General features: G+C 45.2%; 1 protein-coding gene across 6 annotated transcripts in view; it reads left to right on the top strand.

The window, feature by feature from the left end:
* The first annotated feature begins 2,049 nt into the window (after positions 1-2,049).
* Positions 2,050-18,831, top strand: part of LOC102880043 (core histone macro-H2A.1) — a 63,477-nt gene continuing 46,695 nt past the window's right edge. For all 6 annotated transcript variants that reach the window (XM_006923104.3, XM_006923106.3, XM_025040557.1 and 3 more), the window contains exon 1: positions 2,050-2,254. In XM_006923104.3, the coding sequence (XP_006923166.1) occupies positions 2,083-2,254 (172 nt within the window). In that variant the 5' untranslated portion in view covers positions 2,050-2,082. The remainder of the gene's footprint in view (positions 2,255-18,831) is intronic.

Here is an 18,831-nt window from a genome sequence, read left to right on the forward strand (position 1 = left end):
AGGTGTTGGGTTGTTCTGTGAAACACATTTGTAATGAAGCAAAAGACTGCTAGGAAACCCAGTGGCAGCTTTCCCTGCAAACCTGTGTACTCATACCATTTTCTGCTCAGAGTGAGCACAGGTACCTGTTGGCAGGGAGTGTTATAAAACAGGTCATTACAGCAAAAAACTGAGCCAACTAATTGTTTCCAAATAACTTAGACCCTTCTGGGACTCTTTAGCACTCAGTAATCAATTAATACTGGTGCCCTCTTGATAGGGTGAAATACAGGGTTCTCATCCCAGGAGACTTCAGCCTCTTTCAGCATCTTCAAGAACCAGGGCTTGAGTACCTTCATTCTGTTGGGCCTGCCAGTGCAGTTGCCCCAGTGCCCAGGAATGCTGCTTTCTGCTGCTTTGGTCGTCTCCGTCAGGCTGATAATTTGAGGTGATCTTGGAGGTCACACTGATGTTAAGTATAGACCATGGCATGTCCCAAGTATAGGGTTGGAGGTCAGAGTAACAAGGATTCCTGACTCTGGCCTCCATGATCATAGAGGCATGGACTGTTGGAGCTGGAGGGGCCCATACACCATGGAGTCTGACCTCAGTTTACCAGTAAATGGGAGACCTGCCCATTTGATTCAGTGGTCTAAGAATAAATTTCCTATAGGGAATGCTTGCCCAGTGTCCCAGAATATGCTGAGGCCTCTTCATAGACCCTCTCTTAGGACCCTGCACTGGCCTTTCACCAATATAATTTAAATGACTGTAGGGTTATTTATTGCCTTTCTTCCCCATCAGCTCTAGAAGAGGGACCACAGCTGTCTTGTGACTCCTGTCTCCATTCCCCAGTATAATTCCTGAACTCAATGCGTGGTTACTTGAATGCTTTTAGCAAACATTTGAGATCTTACTGGGTAGTTCTGTAGTCAGGGTCAGCCCCGAGAGCCTACAGTCTGATGGGAGAGACGGGTCTGTGTGCCCAGCACTGCTGCTATGTGAGGCTTGCGGAGCCTAGAAGGTGGGGCAGTTGGATCCGAGCACTTGGGGAAGGGTTGTCAGAGGGCAGAAAAGTACGAGGGATAGAGGGAGTCCTGGCCAAAGAGCACACCACCATAGAGGAGGGCATTCGGGGGGACTACATATGATAACAAGAGGCACAAGGTAAAGCTGGATGGGTGTGCCAGGCCTAGATTTCCAGGGCATTGTATGCCAGGCGTCCTGATTTTGTCTTGGGAATTGCGGCAGACATATTCAGATTTGTGTACAAAGATGGCCCTGCCGGTGTAGGGCAGGTAGATTAGAGGAGAGGAGACCAGTGGTGTTTGTGATCATTTGGCTAAGGTAAAGATGACCTGGATCCAGTCACAGCTGGTATGGAGAGGAGAGGGCCTCACAAGAGGCGTTGAGGAGGGCCATCCTTGGACTGAGTGGCATTTTGGATGGCCATTGGGAGGAGGAGCAGGGGAGAAAAAAACACTTCTCTAAGGGCAAGCCTGTCTGGCAGACTGGCAGTGCTCAGAGGGCCTCTTATTCCAACCTGGCTACCCACTGAGCTGTGAGCCATTCCCGCGTCACAGATAAAGGATTGTAAGAGATGCTGCTGTCGTCAAAGACTTGGGCACCTGGCTTTACAGCTCTATTCTCGGGGCGGGTGACATAGTTTTCTTTTATGAAGTCTTCAGCAAATTTATCAGCTCCAGTCTCAAGTGGATGAAAATGCAATTATTTAATAAGTGTGTAGAGTGTAGCCAAGAAACCTCATTTTCTTTTACATCATGTGGCATAAAGGCAAGATACTTAAGAGCAGTCATTGTCGGAGTAACTTTTAAATGGTAATGGCCGATAAAATTGATGTCATGGTATAAAATGTGAAAGGTTAAGCCATTCTCTCTTCAGGGGCCACAGTGTTCCGGTGGAGAACGTCGGTGGGGCTTGGAGAGCTTGGCAGCTGCAGGCAGTGGCATCTGCTAGCAGGACCTGTTTCTTCCAGGGGCCAGCGTATAAGGTGAAAGGGAGTATGCGCCGTCTCCAATGATCCTGATGGTGTCCCTTATGCCTCCACAGTGTGCTTACTGATCCAGCTCCAGGGCCACCGCCATGTCGAGCCGGGGAGGGAAGAAGAAATCCACCAAAACCTCCCGGTCCGCCAAGGCAGGAGTTATCTTCCCTGTGGGGCGGATGCTGCGGTACATCAAGAAAGGCCACCCCAAGTACAGGATTGGAGTGGGGGCACCCGTGTACATGGCTGCTGTCCTGGAGTACCTGACAGGTGAGTGTCCGAGTCAACTGGATAACTCTGGTTCAGACTGTGGCAGTTCTGACAGCTTCCAAGCATGATAGGACTTTTCGGTTTCTTTTATATTGAAACTTTTTTTTCAAACCTACAGAAGAGTTGTAAGAATAGTACAGTGAACATTTTAATCTAGATTCACCAGTTGTTAACATTCTGTCCCCTTACCCCATGTGTCTGTGTGTGTATGTGTGTGTGTGTGTATGTGTGTGTATATGTGCACACAAGTATATGTACATTTATTTTTGGCCATAATTTATTATATGTTTTATTTTCAAATTTCCTCATTTGCACCAGTAATGTTCTTCATAAATTTATTTGGAATCCTTTCCCAATCCAGGATCTGTTTCAGGGTCATACATTGCATTTGGGTTTCAGGTTTCTTTAGTCTTAATTAACCTAAAACAATTCACCAGCTTTTAAAAACTCTTCCATGACATAGATGTTTTTGAAGAGTCTGGGCCAGTTGTTTTGCAGAATGTCATTTTAGTCTGGATTGGTCTCATACTTGGATTCAGCTTAAACGTTTTAGTAGGAGAATTGCATAAGTGACGAGCCCTTCTCTGGTGTCATGTCAGGAGGTATCTGATGTGGCTTTGTCTTGTCATTAGTGATGTTTGGTTTGTTCATTAGATTAAGGTGGTGTCTGCAGATTTCTGCACGTTCTGAATCCCAGTCTTTCACCTAGTGGCTTTAGCATTCCCTGATGATCTTACCAGAATCTGTTATTACTATGGTGGTTATAAAATGGTGATTTTTTTTTTTCTATTTCTGTAATTTCCTCTACATTAATTGGCATTCTTCTGTAAAATAGAGCTTTTCTTCTTCCCTTCCCTTTTTAAATTTTTTTGTACTGCCATTGTTGGTTCATGGATTTTTTTAAATTTGGTGGGTTATACACAATCATGTCATTTTGATGCTCAAATTGTCTCAAATTTGACCCTCAGGCTGGTTCTTATGTGTTTTTGCCATTTCTCCATCAGTTTCTGTGTATTTTCTTGCTTTTTGACATTATAAGATGTTCTAGTCTTACCTTGAACTTTTCCTGTCCCAGTCTTGGAATCCGCCATCTTTCTAGGGTGCCCTTGGACCTTTTCATCGTTATGATCTTATCGCTCTTATCGGTGGCTCCATAGCAGTGTGGGAGGCCAGCTGGACAGGGATACCACCCCCGTTTTTAGTTGTGAGAAAACCAGCCTGAAAGTATAAAAGGACTTGCCCAGGGTCACATATGACCAGTAAGGACTTGAGAAGGGACCCACATCCTGCTGTTATCGTTTTTACCACTTACTGCTCCACACACTATCCATGTAGGTGGCAGTAGGGAGCATCCTTGATTCTTAGAAAGACAAGGTGCCTCTTCCAAAGAGATACAGTCAGGCACCAGAAGAACTAGATTGCTCCTTGCTCTCCCAGGTCTCTCAGTAAGGCAAGACTGAAGGTTCCCCCGTGAAGAACACAGTCATGATTGGATTGCGAGATGTTTGCACATATTCTGGGACTTTTGGCCCTCTGCTTATCAGAGACTCTTACAGGTGGCATGTCTGGTAGCATGACCTAGGCATGATTCTTTTCACTATATAGACAAAGAAACAGAGGCCCAGCATTTATGTGATATACCCAGGCAAGCCATGTATAACATTGGCAGTCAGCTGGGAAGACCAGGGGAGAAGTCAGTAGATAGAAATCAGAGGACATTTGTCCTGGCAGTTTATATGCTGTGTTACCTAGAGTGACTCAATCTCTCTGGACTCCAATTTCCTTACAACTCAAATGGAGACAGTAGACCTGCTCCATCAACTCAGGTGGCCGTGAGAGCCAGAGGGGCTTTGTTTGACCATGATGGGAAAGCTGACACAATGTGCAAACCCAGCAAGCCTGTGTTTTCTGGTTACCAAACACTGTGATGCCCCTATCATGGGTTTTCACAGACACTGTCATTAGGTCAGGTACAACATCAGTTTCATTTCTTCATTAAGCTTCCTCTTCTTAGTTTGCAAGGCACAGGATGGGGGAATACCATTGTTCCATCATATCTGAGGCAACTAGTATCTGTATCACACAGAAACTCTGTATATTTTCCTCGTCTGTGTTTGGCTGGCTCTGAAACAGCACAGTGCTCAGGAGGTCACGGTCAGTGGGTCTGTTCTCATCAGCCCCAGAGACCTTAACCCTGTTTGCACCACACCTGTCATGCTTGTCCCCAGCTATCACAGGTGTATGGTAGTGGTCACAAAGGGGAGTGGGAATGGTCAGGGCAGCCCATCACTATGGCTGGGAAAATAGGTCATGGCAAATCTTTACTCTGGCATTAGCCACGTTAACCTCTATAGTAAAGAATAATATATATTTTTAAGTTTTACCAAGGTCTTCCAGCAGAGCTGTAGTTAGCTTAATCTGAATCATTTCTTCTGGCTGCATGCAGTGCTGAGTCACTGGCATGACCATTGCCTGAAGCCAGCCCCCCAATATGGTTCCTTGCCTGCATGGCTGGTGCTCAGGAGATGTCCTGAGTTGTTAGCGCTGTGCCCAGTCACTGCTGTGGTCATGTATCCTGTTGCCTGATGATGGGATAGGAGTTAAGCTCTGGGGCCATGTCTAGTGAGAATGGTGCCCTCTTCTACCCCTTAGAACAGTGCTGTATACCTACACTGACTGCTCTTGGAAAGTGACCTACCCTGAGCCCCTTGGGCTGGGATGTGAGAGCATGTGGCTATTTGAAAGCCCATCAGAGCTTTGGTTTGGTCCTTGAGTGAGAAGGAAAGGTGGAAGAGCCCTCTTTCTATTCTGCTCTTTGCTTTTGTTTCACTAAGACCCTTTCCTGTTCATTCCACATGCTTATTGTGCACCTGCTGTGTGTCAGGCACCACAATAGGCTCTATATGAGAGCATAGGGATGATCGAGGCAGAGATGGTCTCTTCCCAGGGGAGCTCATTGTCTAATTAGGAGAAAGAACCAGCCAATCCAGATGGCTGCTGACTGTGATTCATGCCACAGAGGGCATAAACAGGTGAAGGGGGGCCTGGGCAGCTGGGTGCTTGGAGATGAACTGGCTCAGGAAGGCTTCTTTGAGGGGGAGACACAAGCTGAGACCTAGAGAAGATGATGCCAAGCCCTGTGAGAGCTGGGAGACAGGCTCTGCTATCCACTCACTGTGCTTGATGAACGTACTGGGTGCCTGCCTCTTCCCAGAGCTTGGGGGGAAGATATGGAAAGAGGGAGAAGCCAGGGTACCAGCCCTCAAGCAGCTCAGGGCCTAGTCAAGAATGTGGCCCAGATATCACACAAAGCATCTAACGGAAGTACCACCTATTCATCAGGTTTTCACTGGGAGCTATGATTATCAGGCACTGGGATATAAACCAGAACAGGACCTACCTCCACTCCCAAAGAGATTTCTGTCCAGAGACAGGTACATGCAGAGAAAGGTGATCATGCAGGGCCATATGTGCTATGAGTAGGTAGGTATCAGAAAATGTTTCCTGGAGGATGGTCACTAACCAGTTAACCAGAGCTACCCTGCTTGTCTAGTTGTTATCTGAAGAGCCCTGTAGGAGGGATTGATTTCCTTTCTGCGAGGCCCAGACTCTTACAGGTGGCATTCGCTATTGCAGGCATGGTGATGATGGTATGTCCTTTCGAAATGGCTGGGCCACACCTCCTGCCTTCACAAGGCCCCTGTAGAGAGATGAGGAAGGATCTGGATGCTCAGGGTTTGCTAAAAGGACTGCTGAGCTGCAGGGCCCACTTAGGCTTTGTTGGCTCTGGAGCAAGGAACTGACATCTCCTTGGTGGCCAGCCCTGGGGACCACTTGGAGTGCCCTGACGTTCAGTGGAAAGCAAGAAGAGGCAGTGGAACTGAGTGGTTAAGAGTGTGGACCTAGGTGTCAGAGCTGCCATTTCTTAATTGTGGCCTTAGGCTAAGCACTCATGTTCCCCAGCTGTGGTTTTATTGTCCATGAAGTGCAGATAACGATTGTCTGATAGGGTTGTTATGAGGCCGAAATTAGTGGACACACGTGAAGAACTCTTCCAAGCCAGCATAGTGTTAAGTGCCCACATGCTAACTTACATTAGGGTTAAAGCAAAGAGAGGAAGTCATCCTTCTCTGGCTACTAAGGTGACTGGGGGTTGCCTACTTCCTGTAGGGATGGTGATAGAAGCTGTCAGTGCCCACTCATGTGTCTTTTCAGTTGGTCAAAACCTCCTGGGCCTCACCAGGCAACTGCAGCATGTCTTGGCAGCTTCAGGCCTTCTCCCTCTGGTTTGTTTTAAGCTGCCATTTGACTCCTCCTCCTAGAGCCTGTATCACCCTCAACGCCAAGATGCCCTGCTACCAAACACTTCTGTCCGGAGCTCCTGGCATGCTCATGGAAACCTTCTTGAAGGCTTTTCCAGTTAGCTGGAAGTGGAGCATACCCAGCCCTGGGCCTGTGTTAGGCCAGAGCTGAGGCCAGACCAGCAGGAGTGTCTGAACAGGCAGCATCTCTGCAGGCCAGGGGCCCTCAGAGCCCCTGTGAGAGAACACACAAGCACTTCTCCTCAGGGTCTGCTGAAGGCTAGGGTGGACGTGGGGAGGAGATTGCAGTATTGCGTCTTGCTCTGAAACTTGAAGCTGGCATCTGTTTCTCTTCTTGGGTCCAGAGCCCAATCATCTGCTGAACTTAAAAGGAAAAGTCAACATCTGGAACAAGCTTGAGTGTAGTGACCAGACAGCTCCTTCCCCAGATCTCTGTGCACCTGGCTCTGCAGTGTGCTGATCTCCTCTCAGAGCTCTTCCCAAGGAATGTGATGCTGTCTGCTTGTCTTCTCAGTACCCAGGACTGTCTGGGCTTCACTTTGTTCTCTACTTCCCTGTCCCTTGACCTTCCAGCGTAGAGGATTATAGCATCCATACCTCTGGGGGTTGCTATGAGGATTGATAATACACTTCATGAATTTAGCCAGCATTGGTAGTAAACATTCAATAAATATAGATAAAAATAAGTATCATGAGGAAACAATTTCTTTGAGATATCATTTTCGCCCCTTTATTACTGTGGTACTTTTTTTTAAACTAACATTTAAAGGGAGCTTGGTATTAGTTTCAGCTCAGGAAACCTTCAGAGTCTCTGCAGTGCTGTACTAAGCACAGGGGACGATGCTGGGAATGTGGGAGATGTGAAATAAGAAACATGTAACATGGCTTTTGCCCCGATGGAATTTCCATTGATGCTGGTGACACACAAGCCCACAAACCAGCAAGGGAATAGGGCAGATCTAAGGGGTAAAGTAAGAATACTCGAAACCCCCTGTGGGGAATCGGGGTAGGTAAATGAGAAGTATGTGGAAGAGCAGAGAGCAAGCACACTTGTGATTTGTTGGTCTCAAGTCACAGGTCCAAGGCACTCTGAGTCGGCATTGCTCAAACTGTGTTCAGTAGAACTGAAGTGTTTGGCAAAATGTAAGAGGTAGTTCACCCCAAAATAGGGCTCTGGGGCTGAGCTGAGACAGTGAGATTCACATTCCCTCTTTTGAGATGAATGTTTGAATGACTTTGAGTTTCTCAGTAAAGGATCTTGTTTATTTTGAGAATCACTGATAAACAGTTTTCTTTATTGCAGGACTTTTCAGAGCCTTTAACATACTGGTATACCATGCATCCCCAAGGGAAGGAACCGTTTAGTGGTTCCCAAACTTTTATCATAAAAGCCTTTCAGAGAACATCATACACAGTACAGTGTAAGGCAGGGGTCACCAACCCCTGGGTCCCGGACTGACCGGTACCAGTCCATGACCTGTTAGGAACCGCGCCACGCAGCAGGAGGTGATGGGCAAGTGAGTGAAGTTTCATCTGTATTTGCAGTTGCTCCCCAGTACTAGCATCTACTGCCTCAGCTCCACCACCTCAGATCATCGGGCATTAGACTCTCGTAGGGGCACCGGTCCCTGGTGCCAGAAAGGTTGGAGACTGCCGGTGTAGGGGACAACTGTTGTAGATTAAGCCCATGAGAAATGACCCTATGAGTAATGCTAAGTGAAGAAACAAAATCAAGAGCCACCATAAAGCATGAACTTCAGTTTGGCTCATTGTGGCACCAAAGCACAAAGCTTGACCAATAAGGAAGATACCTAAGTCTTTCTCTTCCAACGATATTTGCTAAGTGAGGTAGTGACTTGGGGAAGCCGTACATTTACTCTGCTAAGCTAAGTCACTCAAGCACTGACTCGTGAAGGGCCTACTAGTCTCCAGGCCTGTCCTGGACACTGAGATTCATGACAAAAATCCCTGCCCAAGGAACTTACCCTGGGAGGAAGTTGGAGCTTTTGGAGCCATTTAACCCAACCCCTGAGAGAACAGGCCTGGTTCCTATTCATCAAATGCAAAATGATGTGTGATGACTTGTTTTTCCTTTTAATAAATAAACAAGATCCTTTACTGAAAACCCTGTTCCATAGCCTAATCACACACCTTATTCTACCAGCTTACTTCCTAGGACATAAGCCTGTTCGCAAAGTCAAATCCTTTCTCGGGATTTCTGGACATTAGGAGGATGGAAAGCCTTGGCTACCCACTCTTAAGACTGAACATCGACACCTAGTCATAAGCATAGTCCCTCCATGGTGACCACTGTGAGAGCTCTCCTGATTTGGATACCTGCACTCTGGTCTGTTTAAAAACCTGTTGTCATAATAGTGCGTTTCCACCTTTCACAGTGTAAGACTGTGGCTAGAATTTTTTTCTTCTGTCTTCTTTGGATCTAATCTACAAAATGATAAAAATCTGAATTTGCATATTCTTAAAAAAAAAAACCCTCTCCTTTTCCATTTTCCCAAGCTTGCCCCTCCCCATCCCCCATATTTTGGACCTCAGGTCTTCTCTCTCTTGTCTCATCAGTGACCAGAACATCCACACTGTTATACATATTTCACCAACCGTGGTAAAGTTTACAGGCCAGCTCCTGGCCTGGGGAACAAGCAGGGTCCCTGGGTGACCTCGTGACCACTTTACAGACTAGATAAGTCCCAGCCCTCGTGCCCGATTGCATCCTGCAATAAAATCCCAAGGAAAAGGGATGGTTGTTAAAAATACACCTTGCTGCCTGATTTTGGCTAATAAAATGATCATCCTCATCCCAAGTTTCAGCTTGTTTGATTTCTGATCTGTAACTTGGGTCAGATGTTGCATCTCTCTGGTGTTAGTCATTGGATCACACTCCATCCCTGCCCGCATCTCCTGTAAGTGCAGTAGGGAGAGCCCTCTCCTGTCAGCAGCACTTCTCGTTGCATATTCATTTCAGCAAACACCCATGGCACTTGGCATTTCCGGCCTGGGGAAGAAAGGATCTGAAAAGCGTGGGGGTTAGGGTAGGCAGAACCTGCAGTTGGCTCTGTCACTTACCTGGCCTCTTTACCACTTTCCTTTCCAGGACACCCAAGTGTGTCCTGTACTCACACAGCTAAAAATAGGGCAGGAAGAAGAGGACAGTCAGGCTGGCTCCTTGATGCTCCGAGGCCCTTTGAATTTCCTACATCTCCTGCTTGTTAGCATGACCACCCCCACCTTAGACTAACATGTTAGGACAGGACCCAACTAACTCTTGCTAGCACCTTATGGGCATTCATGCTCCCCAGGAGCTCTTAGCACCCCATAGTACTCACTGTTCTACAGTTTCATTTTCCTTAAAAACAAACAAAAAAACACAGAAAAGAGAAGACTAAAGATTTAATGAGCTGGAGGGTCATAACTAGAGGAAAAATGGAAACCCTGAAGTTGAAACTCCAGTGTGCTGGGTACCCAGTGTATGCAGACTGTTATTTAAATGCATACTCCCTTTCGTGGTTATGTGAGCAATTTGTGTTTGAAAATTTAAGAAGCTAAAACTCACTCAAAATCCCACTGCCCAGAGATTTCGTAGCTGGCACTGAATGCCTGTGATCCATTTTGTGTATATATGTACATGCATGAGAATTAGATTTTAGTGTAATTATTTGTTTTTTATTAATATCTGTTCTTGATGATCTTCTCTGATAGCCAGTCATAGGAAATTATCACTGTACATAATCTTACAAAGCAAATCAGGAAGTAATTAAGGAGAAGCTCCCCACATACACTGCATTGCCAGTCCGCCTTCAGCCTCCCAGGGGAATAGGCGATTCCATAGCGGATGGACATTCAAGGAGTGCTTGAAAAAGAGCAGTTTAGCACTGGGTACCTTTGCATTTCCCTGATGTTGTGGTGTCACATGGCCAGCCAGTTAGTAGACCCCAGGTGGGTCAGACCTCAGGGCTTGAGGCTAGAGCGTGGACACCACCAAGGGGTGGACTTCCTCAGTACTTCACTACCACTCCCAAGTTGTGCAAGAGGCAGCACAGCTTGAGGACACACTTTGCCCAGGGGCATGTGAATCTGCTCTGTAGCTCAAAAACTGAGCTTTTACTCAGTCTGCATCCAGTCCTTCTGAGAAGTCTACGAGGTTGTCCAGGACAGAGAAGATGTGACCTGGGCCCCCTTCATGAAACAATGACCCCATCCCCCTGCTCTCTCACAGTGCGGGTGGGGGGGGCATTGGGGGATTGGAATGCATCACTTGGAGAAAGGAAAGCCCTCATTGCTTTCTTTGGCAAACATTTTCTCCCAGTATGTGACTTGTCATCTTATTCTCTTAACAGTGTCTTTCACAGAGCAGAAGTTTTTAATTTTAATGAAGTCCAACTAATCAATTCTTTCTTTCATGTATTGTGCCTTTAGTTTTGTATCTAAAAAGTCATTATCAAACCCGTAGTCATCCGGATTTTCTCCTCTGTTATCTTCTAGGAATTTTACAGTTCTTTGTTTTACATTTAGTTCTATGATCCATTTTGAGTTAATTTTTGCAAAAGGTATAAGATCTGTCGAGATTCATTTTTTTGCTTGTGGATGTCCAGTTGTTCCAGCACCATTTGTTGAAAATCTCTCTGCTTTCTTGAAGATAAGTTACGTTGCCTAGGAATCCTCAACAGTCAAGGAGTCTCACTGTTGCTTCACAAATTCCCTTTGAAGGGTAATATGCAACTTCCTGCCATTGGGGTCTGGACATGTACAGACAAATTACACATCAAGAGTTCTTTTTTCTCTTGGGCCAATGGAAAAGCACACAGCACTGTAAAACCTGCTTTTGGAAAAGGTGTGACCAAAACTAAGTGTGGCTCTTTCATGTCAGACCTTCTGTCTGATATCACTTTACTTCTGATTGAAGTATGTCCTTTAGAATTTCATTTAGTGAGGTCTTTTGGTGATAAACTTTCTCAGGCTCTGTTTTTGAATGTTTTTTAATTTCATCTGTAATGTTTTTAGCTGTTATTTATTCATGTCTCTATTCTAGTCTCTCCTTCTGGAACACAAACACGTTAATGTTCAGTCCATCTTTCATAACTGTTCATCTCATTCATATTTTTCATTTCAATCTCTGGACTTCGTTCAGGATAATTATTGTTGGTCTGTCTCCCAGTTTAATTCTCTCTTCAGCTGTATTTTATCTGCTATTTAATTCAGTTACTGAATTTTTTATTTCAGTTTTTATACTTTTTATTTCTAGAAGTTCCATTTGGTTCTTTTTTGAATCTGGCATTCTTTAAAATCTCTTGTTTTCTCTTCATTTTCAAAAATTTAAATATCATACATAGCTAATATTTATCTGAGTAACATTTTTAACTTATTGAGGAATAATTGACAAATAAAATTGATATATTTAAAGTTATTTAAAGTGTACAATGTGATGGTTTGATATGCATATTATTCTGAGATGATTACCAAATTTATCTGAATAATTCTAATATCTGAAGTTTTTATGAGTATTTCTGCTGGATTTTGAGTCATTGTTCAGAAAGCCAATTTCTTTTCAAAGTAACCAAGAAATTCCTTCATGCTTTTGCTTAGTATTTTTATGGTTTAAGTTTTTATACGTTTACTTCGATCCATTTGGAATTTATCCTGATGCATAGTGTGAGATAGGGATTAACTTAATTTTGTTCCAGATGGTGACCTCAGTTATCTCAACACAATTAGTTGAATAATCCATCTTTTCCCTGGTAATCTGAGATGCTACCTTTACTGTACGTGAAATTTCTAGATATAATTAGGGCTATTTCTGGACTTTTTCTTTTTCATTGCTCTGTCTTATTATATACTTAATAATATGTTTTTCATATCTGGTAGGTCTTTCATTGTTCTTTTACTTTTGTGGAAAGTAATTTTCTTTAATAAGTATTACATACCAATGGTAAAATTCACATGGTCTCGAAGGACATACCGTGAAACATACATCTCCCTCCCTGCTCTTCTGCATACCCAGTTCTCTCAAGAGACAGTCAACATTATTAGTTTCTTATATATGTTATATATCTTTTTAAAGATATTATTCTTTTCCCTTTTCATTTCAAAATCTAGAAAATGAAATGTCAAAAAAAAAAATTAGTGAGTCAGGATAATGGGTATGTGCGATATTCAGAGACTTGACGTTTCTCTTTAAGCCAAAATCTTGGTTGGGAGAATCTGAGGATTGTGGGTCTGCCCCTGACCTGCCCCCAGCACCCTTGGTCCCCTTTGCCAACCTTGAGTCCCGACTTGATACTATAAAGTGAGGCTTGCCTGGATCCTGGGCCATCATGTGGCTGCTTTTGCTTGGATAAGAGCTTTATAGTTCACACTGCCAGCCATGGATCCTGAGCGTTTGTTCTAATACATGAAACCAGGCCAGTGCCTTGGAGAACGGAGCTGCACTTCATCACAGCCTGCCTGAATGCTGCAATGCCTGGTTCACTTGTTTAGTAATTCATCTGTAATGACCTATTTGCAAAAGAGTTAGCAAGCTCTGACCAAGTGCAAGTGCCCAGTGGGGGTGCTGGGGGGTGGAAAGAATCATTGTTGATTTCAGCAGATTTGTATCCAGTGTCTGTGGTGGGCCAGACATATCAGAGGCCATATTAGTGACCTCAGGGCTGGGACTGCACCTTCCCCGCCCTTCCCTTACCATTGTGTACTCAGCTCTCAGCAGGAGGGCTGACATTCTGCATCTGCCCAATAAGTAAGTTTTTTTTAATTGAAGGATAAGAAGACCAGTTAGAGGATGAGTTTCAGGAGGAAGTAGTGTTGGTAATGTCACATTCTACCAGGAAATAGATGAGAGTGAGAGCTGAACTAGACCCTGGATCTTTTTAATGAAGTATAATTAGGATTAACACCAGGACATAATGGGTCAAACCTGAGGAGAGGCAAGTGGAAGAGCAGCTGTCAGTGGCAAACAGGGAGGCTGATCTCTCACTTCTGCTACTAAAGCCACTGAGCATGTCTCAGCTATACCTTGAAGAGCAGAAGAAGCCAGGAGCTGCCCAACTGATTAAAATAACAGCATCCCAGGGTCCCTCTGTGGGTGACCATTAGGAAAGGCTTTAAAAGAAGGAAATGGGTAGGAATTCTACAGATACCTTGTCTCCCAATATTTTCCTGTTAAAATATCAGAATAAAACATATTTATAGTCCTCTTGATTTCTATAAAAAACCACTCTTCGGGGCTATAAATAAGTTCTAGCAAGAAGACAAACCCAAAGGGTATCAGCCACAGCCAGCTCCCCTCCATCTCCATCTCCATCTCTTCCCACCACCCCCCCCTGTTCTGGTTGCCAAGAAGACAGCACAGACTTTTCTCAGATTGGCCAGGCTGCTCAGCCAGTCTACAGCTCTGACCCTGCCTCCCACCTTCTCTCCCTTCCTCCCACTCGTCCTTCATTTCTCACCCAACCTTCCTCCTTTTTAAACAAATGCCTTCTATCTAGAGGGCAGAAAGTGTATGTTCTCTGGTACTTCAGAGGCTGGCGATGGTGCCTGACACTGAGGTGTCCTCTCACAGGGTTGATATCACCCCTGTATGTCTAGAGGGGGAACATTTATTGAATGGTCTTTATAGAAGACATTTATAAATGTCCTCTTTCTAGAAGAAGGTTCATTGCTTGCCAGAGCTCACATTTCTTGCCTGCAGGAACCATTTATAAATCCAGGGCCTCTGGAAAAGGCTAATCTATTGGTTTCCCTGGCCATTGCTATCCTAATTGATGCTCTTTGTGGTAATTGGTAACTGAGGTATTCTTTGGTTAACATTTATCTATTGCCTCTGTAAATCTGGATATTGACTGCTAAAAGTCAATATCTGCTGTTCATTCAGAAAATGAGGGCACTTAACTTGAGTAGCATTGGTTGTTTTTGTTTGTTTGTTTGGTTTTATTTTGCCTCCCACCTCTATCCTGGGCCCTGGCAGTTTCTTTCAAATTCAGATTGTGACTTGTAATTGTGGTGGTGCTTTGAGTGCTCCGCAAAGACAGAGCAGTTTACTAAAACACCGACAGAGCACTTACTAGGTGTCAAGCAATGACCAAGTGCTTCACATTTGTTAACTCATCGAATTTTCAAACCACCTGTTTTGCTTAGGAAATTGAGGCTCTGAGCATTTAAATAATTTCTCCAAGGTCGCTTAGCACGTAACCCATCTCTAGAAGAGCATGACTTGCAGGCTCTCTACTGGAGCGGAAACCTTAGCAGTTAGAAGAAGAGAACTGGGATGGATTCAGGATCACTTAGTCCACTTTGCATCTCTTTTTGTCTTCAGTGGACATCTCGGGAGGATGGTATCTGCCCAGTTTTCCAAGGTTGGCTGCTGTCCTTGGAGTCACAACCTAACTGAGGAGGCCAGCCTGAATTCCTGAGAGGGCAGACCCTGAGAGTCCCAGGTGATCACCAAAGGGCACAGGGTATGGATCCCTAAAGGCTGGAGACAATTTTGTTGCCCGGCAACGATGGGCCTGGAAGGACAAGTAGTCACTGAAGGAGGAAAGTCGAAGAAGGAGATGAGTTGTGAGCACAAGAGGAGTGATGTGCTGGCTATAGGGAAGAGGCAGCCTGGTCAGTGTCGGAGATGCTGGCTATAGCAGCAGCAGGACAAGTGAGGTCCTGGGGGGGAAGCACTAATGGCTAGAGGTGGCCTGAGGGGCTGCCATGAGGAGCCACAGAGTCCTCAGATAGGGGAGGGCAGTGCCCAGTCTGGTGTTGGGGATTGTATCGCTCAGTGGCACTGAGGGTGGACTGCAGGGCCAGAAGCATTTTGCCCAATGTCCTTTTACTGTCCCTTTGGTGAAAGGGGGGTGGAATCCTGGGTGACAGCTTAGGCAAATCCTTAGACAAGTGGCCTTAAGCATCAGAAATTCACTTCGGCAGACAAGGCCTGGGCTAGGCTATTACAGATGACTCTAAGAGTGGTAGTCTCTCTTGGGGGCCTTCCATACTATGACACTCATATTGCTCTAAAAATAATGTCATGAAAAGAACCTCAAAAGTCTTCATATGCTGAGAGCTTTTTTTTGAGAAGCTGGATTAAGCAGGCTGAGACAGATGTCAGGGCAAGAGGGGTTGCTTGTGACACGTACTTGCGAAAGCCAGTGGAGTGACATGTAGCATAGCTGCCTCTTCTCATTTACTGCGTTTTCATTTTACTTTTTACATTTTGAAAAGATAAATTGTGCACAAGATAAACTCAGACAGCACACAAGAGAGTAGAGCAAAATGTCTCCCTCTGCTCTAGCCCCTTAGCCACTCCCAGGAGGCAAAGCTGATCCACATCTGAATGGGTGCATAAATGCAGATAACAGGTATCGCCTCTGCCCCCCGCATGATGGCAGCCCACCACACGCCCTGTTCTGTAATTTGTTTCCCCCTTTAAAAGGCCGTCTGAGAAAAGGCACCATGTCAGGGCTTTTTAAGTGAGTTTCCTCTTGACATTCTTCAAGTCATTTCATTTCAACAGACATGTCTGATTGTTTGCCCCTTTCTGAGATGCATTAAGAACAAATGGCTGTGATTTTCTATATCAAAACAAACACATATTAACCATTTCCTTGTATTTTAATTTAGAGTCCTTGAAAGCAAGTGACTAGTGGGGCAGAGGGCACTGCCCAGCTGTTCACCAGGCCCTGGGTTAGAGCAAGTTTCTCTGGGCCTTTCCCAAGCACCTCCCCCTCCCACCTTCCTTCCTGGGTCCTTGACTTTCGCTGCCTCAGCAGCTGGCTTTGATCCTGCCCCTTCCATAGCACACCCTGCTGGGGTCAGACAAAAGCCCCAGACCCCATCCCAAGGCGGAGTCTGCCTGTGGGGCCACCTTGGATGCTGCATTCTATCAAGGCAAATCTGGCAGCACGGAGGTTAATCAGGTTCAAGTACATTTTTCAAACACATGTAAACTGTTAAGTGTAAGAGCAAAGAATAAACTATCGGGGGAGGAAACACCAGGTTTTCTATATTGCTTTTCTCCTCCTCTTGCTTTCATGCACATCCATCTATCCATCAGTTATTTTGATAGAGGAAACTGAGGAAAAGAAAGTCTAATTTCTTCCCTAGAAATCAAGCCTGCTATACTTTTTAAAAGAAAGTGTATGGTCGTAGCCTCAACCATAGTGTTCTCAGCATGTTACATGGTAACTCATTAATCCTCACAAGCCTAAAGCCTCAGTTATCTCCGTTTTGAGGCTCAGGTATATCTTGACGAGCCTCACAGCTAAGTGCAGGAGCTGGGGTTCCCACCTAGGCAGTGTGACAGCAGAGTCCCTCCTCTAACCACTACACTCTGGCTCCTGCCGTCCACTGAGGACCGAGGAGGTGAGCTTACACAGAAGCGCTGGAGATTTGGGGAAGGTAGAGGAAGGCTTTCCAGAAAGGGAAAGTAATCATGCCCTGGTCTGGGGGTTAGCTGAAGGTAATGTCTGCCAAGAGTCATAATATCTCCTCTTCGTTAAGGGGTATAATGTAAAATTATTTTTTACTTTGAAATATGAAAAACAATTAGCTAACTTTAGAAACTCCCCAATTAAGTTGAGTTTCTATTTTATTGGGAAAGTTTGTGGGGAAGGTGGGAGACCGGACCAGATGCTGCCCCCTGGACCCCTAGCTCACAGGCCCTTAGGAGGGAGTCTGTAACGTGGGCTTAACAGCAATGGACAAATTTGTGTCAGATTTGGAACATCTGCAGAAAAGCAACAGAATGAGTCATTCTTACAAAATATCTTATACTCTGCACAAAAAACACCACTTTCAATTACTGCTCTAAGTTTTATTTTCTCATGGAATCCCTTATTCCTTAGAGGCCCCTGCGACAGGCAGACTGGAGAGCTTTGCTGTGGCCTATGAGCGAGGCCCGGGAGCTCCAGGCTGATGGCTTAGCGGGCTTCAGACTCTGCCACTCATCTCCTGAAAAGGTGGGATGTGGGCAGGTGGATTCTGGGCCACCTAGGGAATTGGAAGAAACTGGTGCAGTCAGGATACAGGAAACTCTTAGCAGTCACTCTCCAATTGAGGTTGATTGGGTTAAGGCCTTCAGGGATGGTGTAAAACAGTTCTGAACTCAGTGAACTGCTGATGGAAGCCTGATGAATTGAAAGAAATACAATAAACAGATTCCTTGTCATGTTCTTGGCTTTGTAGCAAATGTCTGTTTTCTCCTTGGGATTATGTGAACATTTGCTTTTCTTTGATTTCTGGTTGTTATTTTCAATATTTCTTTTGTTAGAAGAGATGCTTCAAACAGCTCTGTAGAAGCCCCTGACTCTCTTTGCAAGGTTTGGCGCAGCTTCCACAAGTCACCTGTTAGCTGTTAGGAGTCTCATTCTGCAAACCATGACTTCATCTCCCTGAAGGAAGATAGACAGAATGCTTCAATACAATGGATATGGTTCAGGTCAAGATGTTTGGGGGGAGAAGAAAAAGACTCTAAGCCTTTAGTCTCTGGGTGAACTTGGAAAGTAGACCTGTCAGAGGTATTCACATTCAGACAGCTGGTCTGTACCTGCAAAAGCTGCCAAATAATGTCCTTATTTAGGGCTGTGAGGATTTTGTCAAGTGGCCTTACAACAATGGTGCTCAGTGAGGCGGGGGAATGCCGGGCCCTGGGGTGCCTCTGCAGCTCTTGCTGCTCTCAGGAGGGAATAACGTTGTATCGCTGGTCACTACAAATGATGGAGTCAGGGGCTCACTACTTGCCAGAGACTGGAGTGGGAGCCAGAGATGCTGGAGTTTCTTGCAAATTAGATCTTTAAGCAAACAAAAAGTTCTTTAAAAAAATAGCTCACGAGCCGGCCAGTGTTGCTCATTCAACGTGTCCCCTTGGCCGTATTTATAATTGGGGAACTTTACCACACAGACGGGCCTCTCCAGAACTGATCCCAGGTGCTTTGGGCCCTAAACCAGTCCAGCGTTGGTCATCAGTAACAAAATGAGACTGTCATTGCCCCGCCAGGAAGACTTGGCTTGAGGAGTGGAGAATCTGGTTAGGGGTCTGTTTCTTTTCTTCCTAACTGCTCTTTTCCAGTTTCCTCCTGTGGTTTCTTATGGATTCCATTTGTTTTGGTTACAGCCCCCAGGGCTGTGGCTCCTGAAAACTCCAAGGGAGGATGAGAGCGTTGAGCCCTGGAAACCATGGAGAGAAGGATTTGTGTCTATAGGTCTGGTGCTTTCCTGGTTCTCTTTCTCAGAATTCCTTTTCTCTTAAACCACTTACTT

Source organism: Pteropus alecto, unplaced genomic scaffold (assembly GCF_000325575.1).
Source record: "Pteropus alecto unplaced genomic scaffold, ASM32557v1 scaffold78, whole genome shotgun sequence".
Classification (NCBI taxonomy): Eukaryota; Metazoa; Chordata; class Mammalia; order Chiroptera; family Pteropodidae; genus Pteropus; species Pteropus alecto.